At 37.6% G+C, this 18,507-nt stretch overlaps 1 protein-coding gene across 8 annotated transcripts in view; it reads left to right on the top strand.

Annotated features, from left to right (window-relative positions):
* ALS2 (alsin Rho guanine nucleotide exchange factor ALS2) overlaps positions 1 to 18,507 on the top strand; it is a 71,285-nt gene that overhangs the window by 15,504 nt on the left and 37,274 nt on the right. For 7 of the 8 annotated variants that reach the window (XM_046019066.1, XM_046019069.1, XM_046019067.1 and 4 more), the window contains 8 exons: positions 741 to 1,678; positions 4,625 to 4,982; positions 7,745 to 7,913; positions 8,704 to 8,800; positions 11,179 to 11,256; positions 13,749 to 13,931; positions 15,843 to 16,014; positions 17,934 to 18,114. In XM_046019066.1, the coding sequence (XP_045875022.1) occupies positions 741 to 1,678; positions 4,625 to 4,982; positions 7,745 to 7,913; positions 8,704 to 8,800; positions 11,179 to 11,256; positions 13,749 to 13,931; positions 15,843 to 16,014; positions 17,934 to 18,114 (2,176 nt within the window). Of the gene's footprint in view, positions 1 to 740; positions 1,679 to 4,624; positions 4,983 to 7,744; positions 7,914 to 8,703; positions 8,801 to 11,178; positions 11,257 to 13,748; positions 13,932 to 15,842; positions 16,015 to 17,933; positions 18,218 to 18,507 lie in introns of all 8 variants that reach the window. The other variant, XR_006820280.1, reaches the window with a different exon arrangement.

Below are 18,507 nucleotides of genomic sequence, written 5' to 3'. Positions count from 1 at the left end.
AAGCCAGCCAGGTGCCCTTCATTCTAAAGCGAGCTATCATAGCTTTTATCATTTTTTGTTTTTTCACTTCGTTTTGTTGTGATTTACTTTTTAAACAAATGGCACTTTAGAAATGCTATATAGTACATAATATATATGATATATAAGTTTTAAAATTATACATGATATTGTACACATCACAAAGACAGCCATGTCTTATTAACACTGGTGCTTTCGTACAACCTGGAAGTATATATAAAGCTGGTTTCTTTCTTAGTTTTGGCCAAAATGAATCTCTGATATTTTTATGCTATGGCATCATTTTCTGCTGCTCTGACTTTTTCAAGTAGCCGTGAATGTTGTAGATGTTAGCGAATCTATCTGTTTTGTCCTCTGCTCATTTTATCTTATAGTCATTAGTTTGTCTTTGAACACTTGGAACAAGCCTGCATCGATGGCCATTAGTAGTGGATCCGTATAGGACTTTGTAGGATGAGGAGCAAGAATGCTTCATTTGAAAGTAGCCTCCTGTAGTTGGTAGAAATTCTCACTATTTTTCAGAATATTAAAAGATGATACTTGTTAAAAGATAAATAAATGTGGGATATTACATGCTTGAACTAAAATCTCTACAACTGCACTTTTGAAAGTTAAAAACAAAACAAAAAACAGCCCTATTTTGTTAACCTAGAGGAGCCAAAAATTTGCTGGTAAGATTTCTAGCTAATTCACTAACTCCTTTTTTTTTTTTTAACATTCAGATGGTGAGGTCTACAGCTTTGGGACGCTTCCCTGGAAAAGTGAACCAGCAGAGATTTGTCCGAATAGCCCCATTCTAGAAAATGCCCTGGTGGGGCAATATGTTGTTACCGTGGCATCAGGGAGTTTCCACAGTGGAGCAGTGACAGAAAGTGGCGTAGTGTACATGTGGGGGGAGAACTCTGCAGGCCAGTGTGCAGTAGCGAACCAGCAGTATGTTCCAGAACCGAATCCCGTCAGCATTTCTGACTCTGAGACCAGTTCTTTGGTAGCGGTCAGGATTTTGCAGTTGGCGTGTGGTGAGGAGCACACACTGGCGCTGTCGATAAGCAGAGAGATTTGGGCATGGGGTACTGGTTGTCAGTTGGGTCTCATTACCACCGCCTTCCCGGTGACAAAGCCACAAAAGGTGGAACATCTTGCCGGCCGAGTCGTGCTACAAGTTGCCTGTGGTGCGTTCCACAGCTTAGCCCTTGTGCAGTGCCTCCCTTCCCAGGATCTGAAGCCAGTCCCAGAAAGATGCAACCAGTGCAGCCAACTCCTGATTACTATGACTGACAAAGAAGACCATGTGATTATATCAGACAGTCACTGCTGCCCGTTAGGGGTGACACTATCAGAAGCCCAGGCAGAAAACCAGGCCAGCACGGCCATCAGCCCCTGCACTGAAACCCTTGACAGTCAGGGAGAAGTATTCGAGAACATGCTCGTAGGAAAGGATCTGCCTGTCGCTGCTGACACGGACGTTGGAAATGTTCAGACCATGGGTGGTGATGCCATTTCCTCCCAACAAGATGTCGTGGGAACAACTGAAATTTCTTCGGCCGGAAATGTACCATCATACCCTGATACTCAGGCAGTGAATGAGTACATGGCAGAACTGTCAGATCATTCGGGGAGAGAGAACTCAGAGAACGGCGAAAAGCCTGTGCCAGCTCAGGTACCTGCTAAAGTTTATAATATAACGCTGTTTCTGGAGTTAGGAGTCTTTCTTTAGCAACTTTAAAATGCTCGAGTCTTGAGTTTTACTTTAAATCTCTTTTATCATGCAATCCTAGATAAGGGAAAACCCGGATTAATCTAAAATTACTCTTTATGTCTAAATTCTACTCTTTAAGAGGTTGAAAGATGTCGAAAGATGTCATGCTGGGCTTCTTTTCTAAGTAGCAAAATCTCATTTATTTTTTTCTAGTACTTTTTCTCCCATGGCTAACTATACTAAATTTTGCTAGGCTCCTGAATACTTCCCCCCCGCCCCCGAATACTTTTAATATAACTATACATTCACAGAGATTCATCTCACCTGTATTTGTATGACTCCAGATTCTGTAGAGAGTAGTCCTTTCCTTTTTTATCAGGGAAAGTTGCCATGTGGTCAATCCCTCAATTGTAGGCAGATTTTAAAAATAAACAAACAAACTCCTGGTGTGATATATTGTTTGAATTTTTTTCAGCATATACCTGTAGTCCTTACTGGGCTTTGTTGTGGGACAAGGGATTAATGTTTTCTTCATTTTATTTGACCTACTCTCATTTTAAAAACATGTAAATGGAGAAAAGCTGTTGACCAGTAGCATACAGTAAAGTTTGAGTCTCCCTGATTAAACAAATTGTTTTAAAAGGTTAATTTGTTTTCTACTCTTCATGTAAGCCTTTCAGTTTTGTTCTTACCAAAACTCTAAGAAAATGAAACAAAACAAAAACCTCTAGTCATCTAAGAACTATCCCGTGTGTTTTTTCAGGCCTTTGAAACCACATACCTCTTGATTCTTTATTTTTGTTCTTCACTCTGTCAGGATGAGAACATGGCTTAGAGGTATTTTTAGAAACAGTTTTTATTTCACAGTTTACTCATTGAACCTTGTGGATATCTGATTTTTTTTTTTTTTTAATAATAAGCTGTTTGGAGAAAGATACTATTAAAATCTAAACACAAAAGTAATGATTTAATAGGAATGTACATAGAACATTCTTAGACTGAACATGCTTATAAAAATTTGGACTTTGACTTTTTAGAAGTCATTCTGCTAATTTATTAAATTTGAAGGTAAAAATTTATTGTATACACTTATTTGATTATTAAATAATTATTGAAATTGCATTTTCATTTGGATTTATTTTGTTAAACATGTAAATTTTTGTTGCCTAGGTAATTTTGGCAGTGTCTGTTTATACTAAATTTAATTCAGTTTTTCTAAATAGTGTCTCAATCAGACAGCTAATTCACTAGGAATTTATATAGTCTAGGACAAGTTTTTTCTCCTCTGACCAGAAATAACTAAGTATCTCATTTTTGTGAAATAAATCATAATATTGGGCAATGAAGCATATATCTCATAATTGAATTTTATTATTGGTTGACCAGGACTCCTAAAATTATGTCTTTCATCAAAATTGCTGGTTCTGTGTTTTTGTTTTATTGATATATGTATGTATTGTTAAACATAATTAAGTAGAGCAGCCAGTAAGAACAATAATGTAACGTTTATTGAAGATAGAATTTTGTGACTTTGCTGTTAGGTAAGAAGGCCCTAAAATATTGACCCATAAATACCTATCACTGTTTCTGTTATGAGACTTCATACACAAAGGGTGAAAAGAGTGATGTTACTTCTCAGCAAGGTTTTAGGGAACTGTTATCACCAAGGAATTAATAGGCTTTGTATTTATCTTTTGCTTGATATGGTGTATTTGTTTGTTTTGTTGAATATTTTAATTAAAGACTCCTTTGCTCCTCTGAATTTAGTATTTAATTCAACAAAATGTATTGAGTACCTACCGCAGTCCAGATACTGTGCAGGAAACAGGGATTATTTCCTTTAAGAGAATCAGAAGTCAATGTTAAAAAATTTGTTTTCATTTAGCTTCCAGTTCAGGATAAATTTAGGAATGTATATATACCTTTTGAGACCTTTGTACAGCCTAGGAAGCAAATTTTTTGTAGGGACTTACGCTGATAAGCTAAAAGCTTTTTTGTGTGTGTTTTTAGTAGTTACATTTAATGACTTTCCTTTAAGTAAACAGTGGTGCTTGACTGCTCAGAGTAAGTTTCAACTGATCTTTTACTAAGATACTAGACAACTTTAGTTTGACTTTCAAATAGACCTATGAATAACACAAAGAACATTGGTCCCAAATGTTTAATTATTAACCTAACCACATTTGCTTTATCATAATGAGAGCAAAAGTAATCCTTCAGCTGACAGAGCCCGTGGATCATGGAAAATAACACATTCATGAGGCAGTGGAAGGGCTTGAACTTGAGAGCATAACTTGGGGACAGTTACATACTGCCTATGCCTGTACATAACTATAATAGGTCAGAGGTATAACTTACTTTTCTGCCTGTATATATAACAGCTAAAGTACTTTTTCTTAAACATTTCAGGAAAAGCCTTTTTTAGATAAATATTTTTTTCTGGTATTTCTTAGTAGCAACCTGTAAATTTTCCTAAAAGCGATCAATAATATTACATTTACGTATTTTTTTTATGTACTGTTAACCTTTTCAAGCTTATATCCAGGGCTGTTATACAGTGCACCTCATATTAAATGCTGTGTTTTCCAGACCTTTCTTCCCCTCTCCCCTTCTGTGCTAATTTTATTAAAGCAGCTGGGGCTTCTGTTTGAATAGCTTGGAAAAACACAACACTCAAACAAAAGGAAGTACTTTTGATAAGGAGCTGTAGTTTGAGTCCTCATTTCCATATGCTATGTTAAATCCAGTACGAGAGCAGATAATACCTTTAAGTTAAAGATAGAAGCCCTTGTTTCAGATTGTTACATTTGCAAATAGTGGTGGTTTTTGTTAAACTTTGTTTTTATTGATTGCTTGTTGCATAAGGGATTATATTTTTATGTACTTTTTTATGTGTGCATATTTTAGCCTCTTGTAGAAGAAGCAGTTCCTAACCTTCACAGCCCACCAACCACAAGCACCTCAGCCCTAAACAGCCTAGTAGTCTCTTGCGCATCTGCTGTTGGTGTGAGAGTGGCTGCTACATACGAAGCTGGGGCCTTGTCTCTTAAGAAAGTGATGAACTTTTATAATACGGCCTCTTGTGAACCTGGAACTCAGGCAGGCAGTAGTTCCATAGGCCCAGAAGGTCTGAAAGATAGCAGAGAAGAACAGGTTAAACAGGAATCCATGCAAGGAAAGAAGAGTTCAAGTCTTGTGGATATCCGAGAAGAGGAATCAGAGGGAGGCAGCCGGAGACTCTCCCTCCCTGGCTTGTTGTCTCAAGGTAAGGAGATAACCAGGTGAACATCCAAGATGCTCCTGACATCATGTGTTATATTATTATAAATCAGTAGCTCTCCTCATTGCTAACTGACATATTCGAATGTCAACAGTTCTTTAATTTTGGTGACTTGGGTGGTTTAAAAAGACAGTTATGTATTCTTATGCTTTAAAAATAACCATAGAACGTAATTTTTTGGTGATGTCTGCTTCTGCTTCTGAACCTTACTATGAGTCTTACTTTATTCTGCAGTCAGATGCTCTACCACTGAGCTATACCCCCAGGTCTTTATTCTGGAACGCAGTGACAGCATCCGTATATCCTAGTTTGGGGCGTGTAGCCCAGAGAGATGAAGTTGCCGCTGTGACTGTGGTTAAGTGGGGGGTCCACTGTATTTGACCTGGAAGTGGAGATAATTTGAACTTCAAGAGAGGAAAGTTCGTTTTCTGATACAAATAGCAACAAATTTCTTAGAATATTAAGACCATGACCCAGTTGGTTAATATTGGTTAATATTAAGTTCTTAATATTAAGAATATTAAGACCATTACCCGGTTGGTTCTTTTCTCGGTTGGTTTAGGAATCTCAGTTATCTAGACTTTTGCTTCTCAAACTGTGACCTACAGACCAGAAACAAGAGCAGCAGCAATCTGGGAATCCGTTAGACACGCAGGGTCTCAGGCTTCCCGCCAAACTTACTGTATTGGAATGTGCATTATACCAAGATTCCCGGGTGGCTGGTGCGCACATTAAAGTTGGAGCAGCATTGGATTTAGACCAGGAGTTGGTAAACTTTTTCCGTAAACAGTGAAAGAGAAATATTTTATGATTTGCGGGCCATGTGGTCTCTATTATATATACTCAGTTTTGCCATTTTTACTTAAAAGTAGCCATAAGTAAAAACAGAAATGAGCAAGGCCGTATATTCCAGTAAAACTTCATTGTCGTTCTATTTGACCTGTGGTCTCTGGTTACCAGCCCTCAGTCTTTACACCATTTTGTACAAAGCTCTAAAATTGGGAATCCTACCTTGCACTTCTCCTTACTTATGGTGCTGTTGTGCCACGGAGTAATTCTGTTATCCTGTCTTCTGTTTCTCATTGCCACTAGATTTTTAGCTTGCAAATAAAAGCCTTAGTCTTGATTGACTGTCTGTCTATAAAAAGAAAGCCCATGGATTCTGTCAAGTCTAAAGGAGGACTTTGTGCCAAAAAATTGTCTTATTGTGAAATGTCCTTTCATATTTGTAGCATAAATATATTTGAGATCTGGAAGCACAAATGTGGAATATTGATTTTTGTCATGTCATTAGGTCATTGAAATATGCAATACCGCTAATAGATTTTTTTCCTTTTGGTTAAATTTTACTTAGTGACCCAAAGTATCTTTATAAAAATTTTATATGCACTCTTTTTTTTTTTAAGATTTTATTTATTTATTTGAGAAAGAGACAGTGAGACAGAGCTTGAGAGGGGAGAACGTTAGAGGGAGAAGCAGACTCCTCGAGGAGCTGGGAGCCCGATGCGGGACTTGATCCTGGGACTCCGGGATCATGACCTGAGCTGAAGAGAGTTGCTTAACCAACTGAGCCATCCAGGTGCTCCTACATGCACTCTTTTTCTCTATTTTAAAGTTACCTGAAATACATCTTTGAGGGAACTTCAAGTAGGTTTATTTGAGTGTCTGTATGTACAAATGGATGGCGCATTTTTCAGAAAAGATGTTGATTTTAGCCAGTGATGATCACTATTTTGTGCCCTCAAGTTAATGACCAAGTCTGCACTTAAGCGACATTTGATGATTTTCTTTAAAACATATCCTGCCACCAAATCAGTAACAACATTTACATGGTGCTGTATGTTGTTATTATAATTTTAAATACTATAAATGATTATAAAAGATATTTTAAACATTAAGTCCTCTATAAAATAATTTGAAATAGGCAAAATTCAAAAGTTATTTAGTACTTACATTCCTAATCTTTTTCCCACCATAGAAACTTGACAATTTTATATCTAAAGTAAGTCCTTTATTACAATATTCAAAATATGTTTGGGGGCACCTGGGTGGCTCAGTGGGTTAAGGCTTCTGCCTTCGGCTCGGGTCATAATTCCAGGATTGAGCCCCGCATCGGGCTCTCCGCTCGGTGGGGAGCCTGCTTCCCCCTCCCCTCTCTGCCTGCCTCTCTACCTACTTGTGATCTCTGTCTGTCAAATAAAGAAATAAAATCTAAAATAAATAAATAGATTAAGTAAAAAATATTTAAAATCTGTTTGAACTTAGATCTTAAGTTGGAAAGTCTTAACTTTTAACTCCGCTTTGAAATGGGAAAAATATTTGTCAGCCTTAGCGCAGTATTTTGTTAAGCATGTTCTGTAGAATACAAGTTTCATAGGATGTCACAAAGACATTCTGTATAATATAAATGTTATACAGAAAGGGATTCTGTGGCCAAATGCTTGGAAGTGGGGCTAAGTTAAATAAATCTAAACAGGCCTTTTAATTGCAGGACTTGTCAGGGCCTTTAGCTTGCTAATAATGTGTTATGAATCTCCAGGGCAAGATAGTGTGGAGTATAGAATGAAGTAGGCAGCATTCATATCAAACTCATCTCACTATTAAATCCCCATTTTTGCAGAGAACCTATAGAATGTGCTTCACAAATACCACGTTAGTGTATTTCTTTGAAAAATCAACATCTGGTCAAATGATATCTTTTTTACCCACCCGTCTACTCCCTCACTCCATCTCTGATTTGTTTTCAGTTTCCCCCAGGCTCTTAAGAAAAGCTGCCCGGGTAAAAACACGGACAGTGGTTCTGACTCCTACATACAGTGGAGAAGCAGATGCACTTCTGCCTTCTCTGAGAACAGAGGTGTGGACCTGGGGGAAAGGGAAGGAAGGACAGCTGGGGCATGGTGATGTTCTGCCTAGGTGAGTGCTGCCTGTGTTCATTGTTAGAAGTTGGTTTTAACAAATAAATCTCTCTCCTGTGAAGGAAATGTCATGTTAGCCTTGAATTTGTACCTAATAATAAAGGACTTCAATATCTTTGGTGTACTTTTTCATCTCTTTGATGTATATTCATCTTGAAACAGAAAGGGATATTTGGGATAAGATTGTATTTCATCAGGATACTTAAATAACTCAAATTTTTAACTTAAAGAGCCAACAATTTTTTTTTTTTACCTGAAACATGTCCTTTGTGGCTTCCAAAATAACTATAATAGCAATATTAAACCATTAATGTACATCAAGGAAAACTGTTGTTTTGTTTAAGAACTCATAATATTAACAAATTAGATATTTGTGAAGGTGTGTAAATGGGATGATTATCTAAAACAGCCAGTTAATATGAATGTCTACTCTTAGCAAAGCGAAGGCAACTGTAGCATTAAGCAAACAAAAAGACTTCTCTCTGTGGCTTTATAGTTCACTGTGTCCTAAGTATACTCTGCCACAACAAATCAGTTAGTAGTTTTTGATTCTTAACAAATTCTGAACTATGTTTGTTAATTAGTGACTGATGGGCAGAGATTAAATTAAAACCATCCAAAATTATTTACAATATTTAGGAGTAAATTGAACATATATTTAATATTTTAATGCTTTCTTTTGAAATGTTTATTTTTACTTGAAAGCACTTGCTCTATAATTTGAAAAAGGTCATGATTCTTTCTGAGCCTCCTTACTTTGAGTTTGTGTGTGTATGTTTTTCTTTAAGGCTTCAACCACTGTGCGTAAAATGTCTGGATGGTAAAGAAGTAATCTATCTGGAGGCAGGTGGTTACCATTCTCTTGCACTTACTGCGAAATCCCAGGTAGGAGACAAAATATCAAAAGCTGATCTTAATTTTGTGGAAGGTTAACATGATCAAATTAGACCTTCATTTATTGAGTGTCTGCTGTGTGTTAGGCAATAATGCCATATCTCATTTGATCTTGCTAATATTTTACATCACATTGTATTACCTCTGTTTTACATAGGAAGAAAGTGAGGTTTAGAGAAATTACGTAACTTGTGTAAGGTTACACATATGATAGTAGGATTTGATTCAACACTGGTCTGCCTAATGAAGGTTTCTATAATTTGCTCTTATCAAAAAATAGAATTCAAGATTTTCCGGGATATTGATGATTTTTTTTTGTATTGATGAATTTTTATGTTTTTTGATGAAGAAAATCTATGATGAGACACTAAGAGAAGAAAACAAAGGTATTTTTCTTAAAATCGTGGAACTTGAAAGTGATCTCCAGAATCACTTAAAACCACACCATGATAAATTTTATTTATATCATACATCCAAATACATAAAGTAGTTGTTTTAAGTTGGTTTGTTTCTTTTTTTTTTTTTGAAGACTTTTATATAATCTCTACAATTAATGTGGGGCTTTAAATCATAACCCCTAGCTCAGGAGTTGCACACTCTGTGGACTGAGCCAGCCAGGTGCACCTAAGTTGTTTTTAAATGTAAAACAATGTTTAAAAGATATGTTTGTCTACCTAATAATTCAACGCTCCTCAATAGCACAACTGCCACACACAAAATTAAAATACATAACAAACTGGGAAAAAACTTTTGTGACATATATGATAGAGTGTTACTGCTAAAGATACTAAAGGAAAATTGTCAAAGGATGCTTCTATTCAATTCATAAAAGAGCTAGAAATGACCGGCAATGAATGAAAAGATGGTCAGCCACTTAGAAGACAAATATAAATTAAAACAACAGTAAAATGTTTTCTCACTTACCAGATGAGCAAAGATCCCATTTAATACTGGGTGCTGGTGGGGGTGGAAGGAAAGATAGAGTGCTGGCAGGAATGTACATTGGAGCTTGCTGGAAGACAGTTTGTCGGTACGTATCAAAAATCAGAATGTGCAGGTTCATGGACCCAGAGTTCTTTGCTTAGGAATTTATTCTAAGGAAATAAATAGATACACAAATATGTATATTCAAGGATTTTTAATATTTTTTATTAAAGAATTAGAAATTATAAACAAATACGGTTACTTCGTTAGGTATTTCATTAAACTGCACCTGCAGAGTTCTGCATAGTTATTCTAAATGATGTTGTAGGTGGGGGCGCCTGGGTGGCTCAGTTGGTTAATCGTCTGACTCCTCATTTCAGCTCAGGTCATGACGTCAGGGTCGTGAGATTGAGCCCTGCCTCTGGCTCTGCACTTGGTACTGAGTCTGCTTGAGATTCTCTTTCTAAGCCCTTCTTCTGCACCTCCCCCTGCTCCCATGCTCTGTCTTTCATAAATAAAGAAAAAGAGAGAAAGAAAGTTGTAGCTCGATAGTGAAAAATGTCAAGGAATAGCATTAAGGAAAAACATCAGGTCGCAAAACAGCATTATGTTTTGTGTCTCCGTTATATACCATAAACATTAAAATTTCTCGAAGTTTGTATGTGGGTGTGTTCCCAAAACACAATAGGAGTTGTCTCTAAGTGGTCAGTTCATCAGCTGTTTCCACCTTCTTTTCATTTCTTCTGTGGCATTCTTGTACAGTGACAATGAATTTGCTTTTAAAGCCAAAAGAAACCAGCCCTTTTGCATAAACATGGTCACTGTCATCTCGTTTCTTTTGTCTGTAGTGGAGCATGGCTACTTGTGTTTCTCCCACGGTAACTCTTTGAGTATGAAAAGGTATTCTAGTGATTTCACAGGACTCCTGTCTACCGAAAAAGAATCATGATTAATTTTTCTTTATAGCATTTACCTTTCTTTTTTATCACTTTCTTTGTAAGAGGCAGTATAGGATAATTCCTAGGATTATATCCTGCCTTGGCCGCTTATAAATTTGTGACTCCTCTGAGCCAGTTTCCTTATCTGTAAAGAAGGGATGGTCATAAGAATTAAACACTAATTAATACAATGAAAGTGTTAAGAACAATGCTGGGCAGGTAGTAAACACCTGAGAAATGATAGTTTTTGTTAACCCTTGGACTCTGTCTTCCTATGTACTGTTTGCTCATTATCTCTGGCCTTGTTTAAAGATGAATTTTTTAAGTATTTTATTTTAAAAAATGTAAGTGATGTGTGTATAACTATTGGGAGTGTGTGTGTATGTGTGTGTGTTTATACATACATTTATATATACACGTATATATGGATATGTTATTATAGACATTCAGAAATGACATGTAGTCAGATTCACAACTCTTACCTACATTTCTATGATTTTGTAATAGGTTTACTCCTGGGGAAGCAATACCTTTGGTCAACTTGGGCATTATGATTTTCCAACAACAGTTCCTCGTCTTGCAAAGGTACTTTTGAGAACTTGGTGATTTTTATAGCAACTTATTTCAGAATTCTAAGTTATAGTGCTTTATATATCTCCATTTTGTGCTTGAAAAATTAGTAGCATTCTGTATTTGTGACCTAAATTCTTTTTGGTGTACTTAAAATTTTTTTTTTATAAAAAAAAAATTTATCTTTTTATAAAAAGATACTGACTTCTGAGCTTTGTACCACCAAATGATGCCTACTCTGACTTTTCACTTAAGTTAGACGTTTACATAACATTATTTGGTGGTGGTATTTTGCGGGGTGGGGGGGGGTTGTTGTTGTTTTTACATACATAGTCCTAGTAGTAAAACTTTTGTAAATCTTTTCATTTTCTATAGTGAAGCTAAATGTATAGATGATTTCTTCACTGTTGTTTAAATTGCTTTTGGTTTATGCAATGCTGTTCAGAGGTTGGTAACTTCTAGTCCCTTTGATGCAATTCTAGAGGACTATTTATCAATCTTTTTTTCTCCTCCAAAACCATGTGGAAATACTAAATTTTCATCAATGGTGTTGACTCCTTGTATGAGATTTGTTTGTTTTTTTTGGAGGGTAGAGGGCAGGGAGTACACATGGCAATAGCCTAACAGAATGGAATATGGGGCTCATCCATTTGTAGTTTGATTCTGCTGTCAACCCAGCCCAAGACATGCTCCCTCCACTGAGAGCAGCAGAGACAAAAAGGGTGGTTACCTCAAGTTCAGGAACACGATTCACACATAAATTCCAGATAATATATATTACAATAATGCATGTTTTCAGGGTACACTGTGATCCATTGCTTCATAAGACTTGAACATGCTGCCTTTCCTTCCAGTGAACTTCATTTCACCCAGAGGGAAAGACTTAGATAAAACATTAGGCAACAGTTATTACTTTCTAGTTCCAATCTTAAATATTTTCAGTATAGAGCATTTCAGTGGGAAGCTATTCAACTACTGATATTATATAACAAAAAAATATGGTAGATCATTGTTCCTTGTTTTTCACTTCAGTGGAATAGATTGTACATTTATTCTTACCAAGGAAGGTTCTGTAATAGGATGGAGGCCCTGGAAATCAAGTTTTTATGTAACTCTGTACAGTCAGACAAGAGAGAATAAGATTTTAGTTTCATTACTCATTAACTGTACAGATAAAAATTACAGCATCAGGATTTTTTTTTATTTGGACGAAGGATGAGAAAAACATTCTGATGTCATCCTTTTAATTGTGAAATAAAAGTCAAGGTAGAAGGAGATATGAATTAGTTTTGATTAGAGACTAGTAAGAAGACTTTTGTCTCCTGCAAAAATTGTAATCCATTCCTTACAGAATTAACAGGAAGCCAGTTATTTGGAGAGCCTGAATTTGAGACGATAATGTCATGCCAGAAAGGGATGGCTATGAAGTGGTGGAGACATGTGCGCGCACTCACACAGTCATCCAGTCACCTAGGATTTGGAGCCTGTCTAGACACAAAGAATCAGACGGATAAGAGGGTTTTTGCTTATCAGTATTGAAGTCACAGCTAAAGCTGGGGCTTGAGGTTGGGGCAGGAGTTTTCATAGCAGAATACTTTCTTCAAGTGAAATCTTCTGTGTAATCCCATACACAAAATGGGTAAACCTAGAACTACTTTAGTTGAAGGATGGAGGGGGACGGGGCAGAGCCCTGACACGTGCCTTTCCATGGGGCCTCCTGAATCACCGCGTGGAATCCTGAGGGTTGAAAACCATCGGTTTAAGGCAGTGGCTCGTAAGCTTCTGCACACATCAGTGTCAAACCAGACGGCTTCACCCCCAGCAGCTCTGTGGCCTGAGAGTCCGCATTTCTAACATGTTGTAGGTGTTTGCTGCTACAAAGACTGCTTGTTGAGAACCTCTGGTTTGGGGGATCCCTGTAGATGGGCTTCGAGAGGGCCTTGCCTGTTTCAACAGCCTGGGAGTTGGTACAGTGAAGTCACATCTGAGAGGTAGTGAATTCCAAGTGGGAAAACTGAATTTGAGCACTCAAGAGTCTAGCTGGCTAGAATGCAATTGTGCCTTGTTAGGTTTTTTCTTTCCATCTTGATTTTTGTGCACACAGTTGGATACGAATGGACAAAGGTGTGTCCTAGCTGTCAGAAATAGGGCTCTAGAAGTTTCTACAGCTCCTAATTGTTGTACAGCCTAAGTCTTACAGAGACTTCCAAAAATAACTATTAAAAATTAGATCTACAGTTTCTCCTTTTTAAATCCTAGTTTTTCAGATTTTTGTAAAAACAATCCAGTTCTGAATTTAAAAGCTGAACACAGGATTCCTTCTTATCTGTGCGTCTGTGCCCCTTGCTGCTGTGATGGGGCACATCAGTGGAGGAGTTTTGCCAGTAGAGATGTTAGTGACTTTGCGACCACATCTGTTTAACCTAACGTTTCCATTCTGGTGGATCTCAATTTCTGTTTAATTCTTTCTTTCGTCTTGGACAGATGGTATCTTGCTGTCATTACAGGTGAACAGTGAAAATGGAGTTTGGAGCATAGCCGCAGGCCAGGATTATTCTCTGTTTTTAGTGGATACAGAAGACTTCCAGCCTGGGTTATATTACAGTGGCCGTCAGGACCCTGCAGAAGGTGACAACCTTCCAGAGAATCACAGTGGTACTAAGACTCCAGTACTTCTCTCCTGTAGTAAGGTGAACGGGAATTGGATCCTAAGGCCTTCCGTAACACATGAGCAGTCTTTTTGTTTGGTTATTATTTGTATATATGCCTGTTAAGACTTGTCTTTGTCTACTGTATTTAAAATTGCCAACCCTTCCCATCCCCTCTTTCTCCTTACCTCCTTTTCCTGACTGACTTCTCTCCATTGTGCGCGTCACCGTCAAGTACACTATATAATTTAATTTTTTTCGTCTATTTTTCTGCCCTCAACTGTAAGATTCTGAAGAGTAGAGATTTTAGGTGCTCTCATATACTGCTGTATCCTTATAGCAAGTACTTTATAAATACTCGTTGAATTAACACCCTCATGTAGGAATATTAAAAAGTACATTTCACAGTGAAGTTTTCTAACTTTGTTCATGGAGCCCTTAGAGGTGAATTAGAATAGAAATGGAGTAGATGAGGTTTTTTAATTTCGTTTCATTTGCTAAAGATTTTATTTATTTGAGAGAGAGTGTGTGTGTAGTGGGATTGGCGGGGAGAGGCAGAGGGAAAGGGAGAAGCAGCCTCCCCGCTGAGCAGGGAGCCCCACAGAGGGCTCGATTCCAGACCCTGAGATTATGACCTGAGCTGAAGACAGATGCTTTACTGACTGAGCCACCCAGGCGTCCCTGGAGTGGATGAGGTTTTAACTGTAAATAGGAAGTAAAAATGACATAGACCCAAGGTGGGCTCATGGCAGACCGGACAGGCCACTAGCTGTGCTCTGTTGCCCAGTCCTCCTCTCCTCTGTTAACTTGTCATTTTATTTACTGCTATTTACTCCCTTCTTTTTCATCTGTTGATTCGAATTTCTTTGCTTTCCTACTTCCTATCTCTTTTTCATGAACCTAAAATGACTGGCCTGTTCCTGGTTTTCTTTTTTTTCTCATTAAAGTAACTCATATCCTCAAAGTGCCGTGTCGTAAGGGAATTAACCCTCAAAGCTAGTACATTCTGGATTTCTTATTCTTACTGGATAATACAGCCTATGGATTTTTTTCTTTAATCTTTCATATTTGTTTTTCTGGGTAAATGCATAAGCTATGAATGTATAGGGACAAAGTCTCTCTTGCTAAAGACAATACTGGCCAAGATTTAGCTGCTGACCTATACACAGGCTGTTATTTCAGATGCACTTGACTCTTTGTAGTTGTTGGCCCTTGCTCCACATTCCCCATGAAAGATCCCACAGTCCAGATAAATGAGGAAATACGCTGGTGAGAGGAATAAGGCTTTAGTATGTATCATCAATTACTGTGGATATTAGTCTGCGTGGTCTGCAGCTCGGCTTGCTGGGTTTATAGTGATCTGTGTATACACTGATTATTTTTAAGTAATATAATGGATAAATGACAAAAAGTCCCTTTTAAAGAAAATCCCTTTATGTTGCACTTTTAAGAGACAAGATAATTCCTAGACCCTTGATGTTCCAGTACACAGTGTAGAGACCCTCTTTGCTGTCATTTAATCTGTTTCACAAAAAAGAGGATCCTGAGACATGTATCTCTATCGTTTGGATCTTTGTATATTTAGGGTATCTGTGGTTCTAAATACATGTAATATGAAATAAAAGATACTATGGCAATAAAAGTATAGATATATACGGTAATATATAGGTCCAGATACACATACATAATAATGTTGTACTCGTAAACCAGCTCTAAAAAAAGACAAAACAAAACAAAGAAATAAGTCCCGATCTGTAATGTTTGCTATTTTGGGGGGGTAATTTTACTATTGCCAGTTTCAAGCTATGGGTGATTTAATAACTAACTTGCAAAATTCTTGAATGTAAATATTCCATTTGGCTCCTGCCAGCTGATATGAGCCCGTTTTAGTACCCATATTTCTGCTAGTACATTATTTTCTATCTTTAATCTTTTTCTCCTCCTCTGTTTCAGCTCGGATATATAAGCAGAGTGACAGCAGGAAAAGATAGCTATCTAGCTTTGGTGGACAAAAATGTTATGGGATATATTGCCAGTCTCCATGAGTTGGCTACTACGGAAAGACGATTCTATTCAAAACTAAGTGACATCAAATCTCAGATTCTCAGGCCTCTTCTCAGTTTAGGTAAGTAGAACCTCCCCCCACCGTTATCAGGACTCTATCTGTTCTTCCTGTAGCACAAATTAAAAAAAAAAAAAAAACAACTTGAGTTACGGGTTTCTTTCTTTCCATTGTCTTATTTTTGTACACAGACTGTCAACCACTTACAAACTGTTTCCACTTTGTCAGGAGCCCAGCTGCCCCTGAGTGTTCTACCGCTCCCAGAACTCCTTTTCGCTTGTGGAAGTAAGAAGTGGAGCTTTTCAGAATATTCATGGCAGAGAAACAGAAACAGCTTTGGGAAAGTTGATCCTAGGAGCTAGACTTCAAAACAGCACTTCTGGGCCCACTGGAGTCCTAAGATATCTTACGTTGTACTACCTGACTTTTTCATTTTCTTTGTTCTAGTTCTTAGAATTACATCAAGTGGAGATTCGTCTGGATTTACAAGTAGTCTCTTAAACTGTGGACTAGAGAGTGTTCAGGGTCTTATCCAACATTACCGTGAATTGGTTAAACCTGATTCCTTTGATTAGCTGCAGTCAACAGTGAGGAGGGATTGAAGATGAAGAGATAATACAGAGGAATTGCAGTAGTTCTAGAGGGATCTACTGTCAGGCTACACTAGATCCCTGGGTCTCCAGGAGGTTAGAAAGGCATACAGATGGAAGTGGGAGAAATGGCTCTTGAAGAGCAGAGTTCACTTTTTTCAAGAATTTTTGTAGGTTTGGCCCTGCACAAGGAAAATGGAGAGGAGGTTTCTTTCTCTTTCTCTTTCCTGCACTCTGTGGCCCCTGTGAGGACCTGGAATTCAGATCAATACTGTAGTGCTTAAATTCAGCCTTGTTTGGTACATCAGTTTTTCCACATTAAGTTGGCATTGGCTTGTGTGGGTCAGCCCATTTTTATAATGGGAAAACACTTATTTTTTCAAATAAGTAATTTATAGTCTTTCAGAATGTGAGTTAGGGACTATCTGCATTTTAAAATTTCTTTGTTTATTTTATTTTATCTTTTTTTTAAAGCTTTTTTTTTTTTTTTTTTTTTTTTTTTTAAGTAGTCTCTACACCCAACGTGGGGCTCAAACTCATGACTTGGAGATCAAGGTTTGCATGCTCTTCTGACTAAGCCAGTCAGGCACCCCAGTTAGTTTTAGTTTTTAATTTGTTTTGCCTTTTTAAAATGTCGTAGAGTGCCTCTTCTATAAATTCTCTTCCAGTGGGTGGGTATAACACCACAGGAGATTGGCAGGGGAAAAGCAGCAGTCCCAGCTGGAAGCTTCCTGGATTGCTCTGAAAGAAAAGTGAGGCTGTCCTTTTCCTGTCCTGATTCGTGATTTCTATGTTCTTCTTGCCTCATCTGCTCATCAGCCTCACTGCTTAGAGAGAAGTCCTGGAAATTAGGAACTTTGGACTGGGGAAAAAGCAAATAATCCTCTGGTACCCTCTATAAAGTTCAGAGCAACCTGGTCAGTCTGATTTGGGGATGGCCCTCTCTTCACTGAAGTGTTGGGCTTGTCCAAGGGTCAGTACAAAAAGTTGAAAATGTTAAGGAAAACCTAACTACAAAAGTGCGCTTAATTCCTGGTGTCACTTACCAGTTATGTGAAATCAGATAACTCACTTCCCTTTCTCGGGGTTCAGATTACTTATCTTCAAAATGGGAGGAGAGCGAGATTTGCGCAGTGGTTCTCATGTTCGGCCTACTGAGTCAAAAGCTATGGGAACCCTGTGCCTGTGTTTGTAACAAGTTTCGCAAGTGACTGGATTCTCTCGTCTCTGAAGTTCCTTTAACATTGTGATGATTTGAGTTCCACAGTTGAGAGTACATCTCAGCATGTTAAGTATTTTTAGAAAAGGGGATTCATAATCTTGATCTTGAGGTGGTGTTCAGGTCATGAGTCTTCAGGTTATGTCATCATCATCATCATTACTCTGTTACAGAAAATTTGGGCACCGCAAGCACAGTCCAGCTGTTGCAGGAGGTGGCAAGCCGGTTCAGCAAGCTGTGTTACCTGATTGGTCAGCACGGAGCCTCACTGAGCAATTTCCTCCATGGGATAAAGGAAGCCCGGAGTTTGGTCATTCTGAAGCATGCGAGTCTCTTCTTGGATAGTTATACAGAGCAAGTATCCAGTCCCGTGTCATGTTCAATCTCTGCAGGGTTATTCTGCCAAGGAGAACAGCTCCTTAATCAGAAGAGACTAGATTAGGGACAGTGATATAAGGTAATAGAAATTGCAAAGCAGTATTTTAATCTTAAGCCAACTGTAGTTCTGCATTACTAAAGTTTCAGTTTTCTTTAAGTGGAAAAAAGGTTGAAAAATAATGAATTACATTTCTTTTTGTAGTCTAGCAGAATGATTGATAATGTTTAATTTACATGAAATATTCTTAATTTACATAAAATATACTGTAATAAATATGGTTCTTTAGAGAACAATTTTGCTTACTTTAGTAAATTATGATAAAATTAGAAGAAATAAGTAACTAAACCAATTATCCGAAGACCAACTGC

Source organism: Meles meles, chromosome 9, assembly GCF_922984935.1.
Source record: "Meles meles chromosome 9, mMelMel3.1 paternal haplotype, whole genome shotgun sequence".
NCBI lineage: Eukaryota > Metazoa > Chordata > Mammalia > Carnivora > Mustelidae > Meles > Meles meles.
The sequence above is the reverse complement of the archived record's forward strand: the minus strand, read 5'-3'. Positions and strand labels throughout refer to the sequence as shown.